Below are 1,701 nucleotides of genomic sequence, written 5' to 3'. Positions count from 1 at the left end.
TTACCCACAGCTGAATTTCAATGCACTATTCCATGAACATAACAACTGTTAAATGTTTCAGTAATGAACCTCTCTAAAAATCAGGCTTGCCAAAGAAAAAAAAAAATCCTGTACAAGCAAGTCTGCTTTACTTAAGTTTAGACATGTTTGCTAGATAACTGGGTCTTTCTCAAGCCATGTTATTTGTTAAAATACCGCCTCATCTTGGTGTGCAAACTGGAAAAAATGTTAGTGGTTCAGGTATTTGATTCGCTTTTGTTGCCCCTGGGAAGTCGTTTTAGCAATGTGTTAGAGAACAAACCTTTTAATATTAGTTTCAGATATTTGAAAGAATAGCCTTACATGGTGCTCTTGAGAAATTTTCATCCCTACAGAACTGAAGTCATAAATTCTTCCAATAGCTTTCCGTAACATTTAAATGCACTCAATATACAGTTACCTTTTTACCTCAACCTTTGAATAAACCCTTCCCAAGATCAGAAACTTCAGAACTGAAGTCTGCTCCGTTAACTTAGCTTTTAGCGATTTCCATGTGAGTCTTGGAATTTGAAGTCACGCAAACAGGTCTCGGGTAAAACAGTGGCACAGAAATCACAGTTTCGGGACTGAATATAGATTTTTACCCTCTGTGTCCTCACAAGGCTTCTCTGCAAGGTACTTAACATCCAGACAAACTATGGAAAGTAATTTTGCAGGAGGAAATAATTGCTTTCATGTGCAAAACAATTAAGATTTCAGCCAGGACAACTAAAAAGAAATCAAACAATACCATTTAAGCTGTCCCAGATTCCTTCACTTTTCTCCAGGTGAGCTGCAGCTTCCACTGGGAGCTTCCTGCTAAGGCAGAACTTGGATTTCTTTACCTTTCCTCTAAGTGTTCCTATGGAGGTATTTTCTGCTAGAAGTTTCCTTTTTAAACAGCTGTTTAAAATGTGCAATGCAAATTCTAGTGCCAGTCAGACACTCTGCACCCACCGGACTCTACAAGGGCTCAAGCTTGATTTAAGACAAACTAACCAGGTACACCTACCAGTTGCAAGTCCTCAGCAAATTAAGCTCATTCTTAATTAGACTTTGATTCTCCTATTAAAAAAACCAAAACCCACAGGTCACTGACCCTATCACAATATGTGTTACGAATCTAGCAGAATGTCCTGTGTAACCAAAGCCAAATGCTGAATTTGGCTGCATTTCGTTTTACGGGAGATGGAAGAAGAGGGAAGGGGTTATCGTAACAAAGGAGAGAAAATAGAGTTGGAAACCACCAACAAAAGCCCCTACCCCCTCCCATCCACCGGCAGCGGAAGGGAAACAGCCCCATCTCTAAGTTGTCTAAGAGTTCCGATGCTTCAGACAGCTTAGCAGGAAGTTCACAGCAAGCTTCTTCTAGCTTTTAATTTGGTGGTCCATGAGCTAGCATCTGTTTCCTTTGGTTGCTTTTTCACTCCACAGCAAACCCACATGTCTCTTCCACAGCTGTCAACAGCTTCTCATAAAGCTTCTCGTACGACTCGTAAGGCGGAATGTCAATCCGGTTAAAGCTAGAGGTAAAACAACAACACATTGCGGTGTGTGAATCTAAAGCGTTTATTGGGGGGAAAAAGAATTGAGATCAGCTGCACATAGATAGAAATTGCAAAAAAAATCAATGAAAGCCTCAGTCACTGCAGCGGCCAAAAGACAGGAGCTAAAACCCAACTG

At 40.6% G+C, this 1,701-nt stretch overlaps 1 protein-coding gene across 1 annotated transcript in view; it reads right to left on the bottom strand.

Annotated features, from left to right (window-relative positions):
• Positions 1 to 1,441: 1,441 nt before the first annotated feature.
• The window catches only part of SMURF1 (SMAD specific E3 ubiquitin protein ligase 1), a gene marked incomplete at its 5' end in the record, with an annotated part of 14,830 nt that continues 14,570 nt past the window's right edge, over positions 1,442 to 1,701 (bottom strand). Inside the window, one exon of the mRNA XM_009874875.1 lies at positions 1,442 to 1,541. Within this exon, the coding sequence (XP_009873177.1) occupies positions 1,442 to 1,541 (100 nt within the window). The remainder of the gene's footprint in view (positions 1,542 to 1,701) is intronic.

Source organism: Apaloderma vittatum, unplaced genomic scaffold, assembly GCF_000703405.1.
Source record: "Apaloderma vittatum isolate BGI_N311 unplaced genomic scaffold, ASM70340v1 scaffold24068, whole genome shotgun sequence".
Taxonomy (NCBI): Eukaryota; Metazoa; Chordata; class Aves; order Trogoniformes; family Trogonidae; genus Apaloderma; species Apaloderma vittatum.
This window is presented reverse-complemented; position numbering and strand designations above follow the sequence as displayed.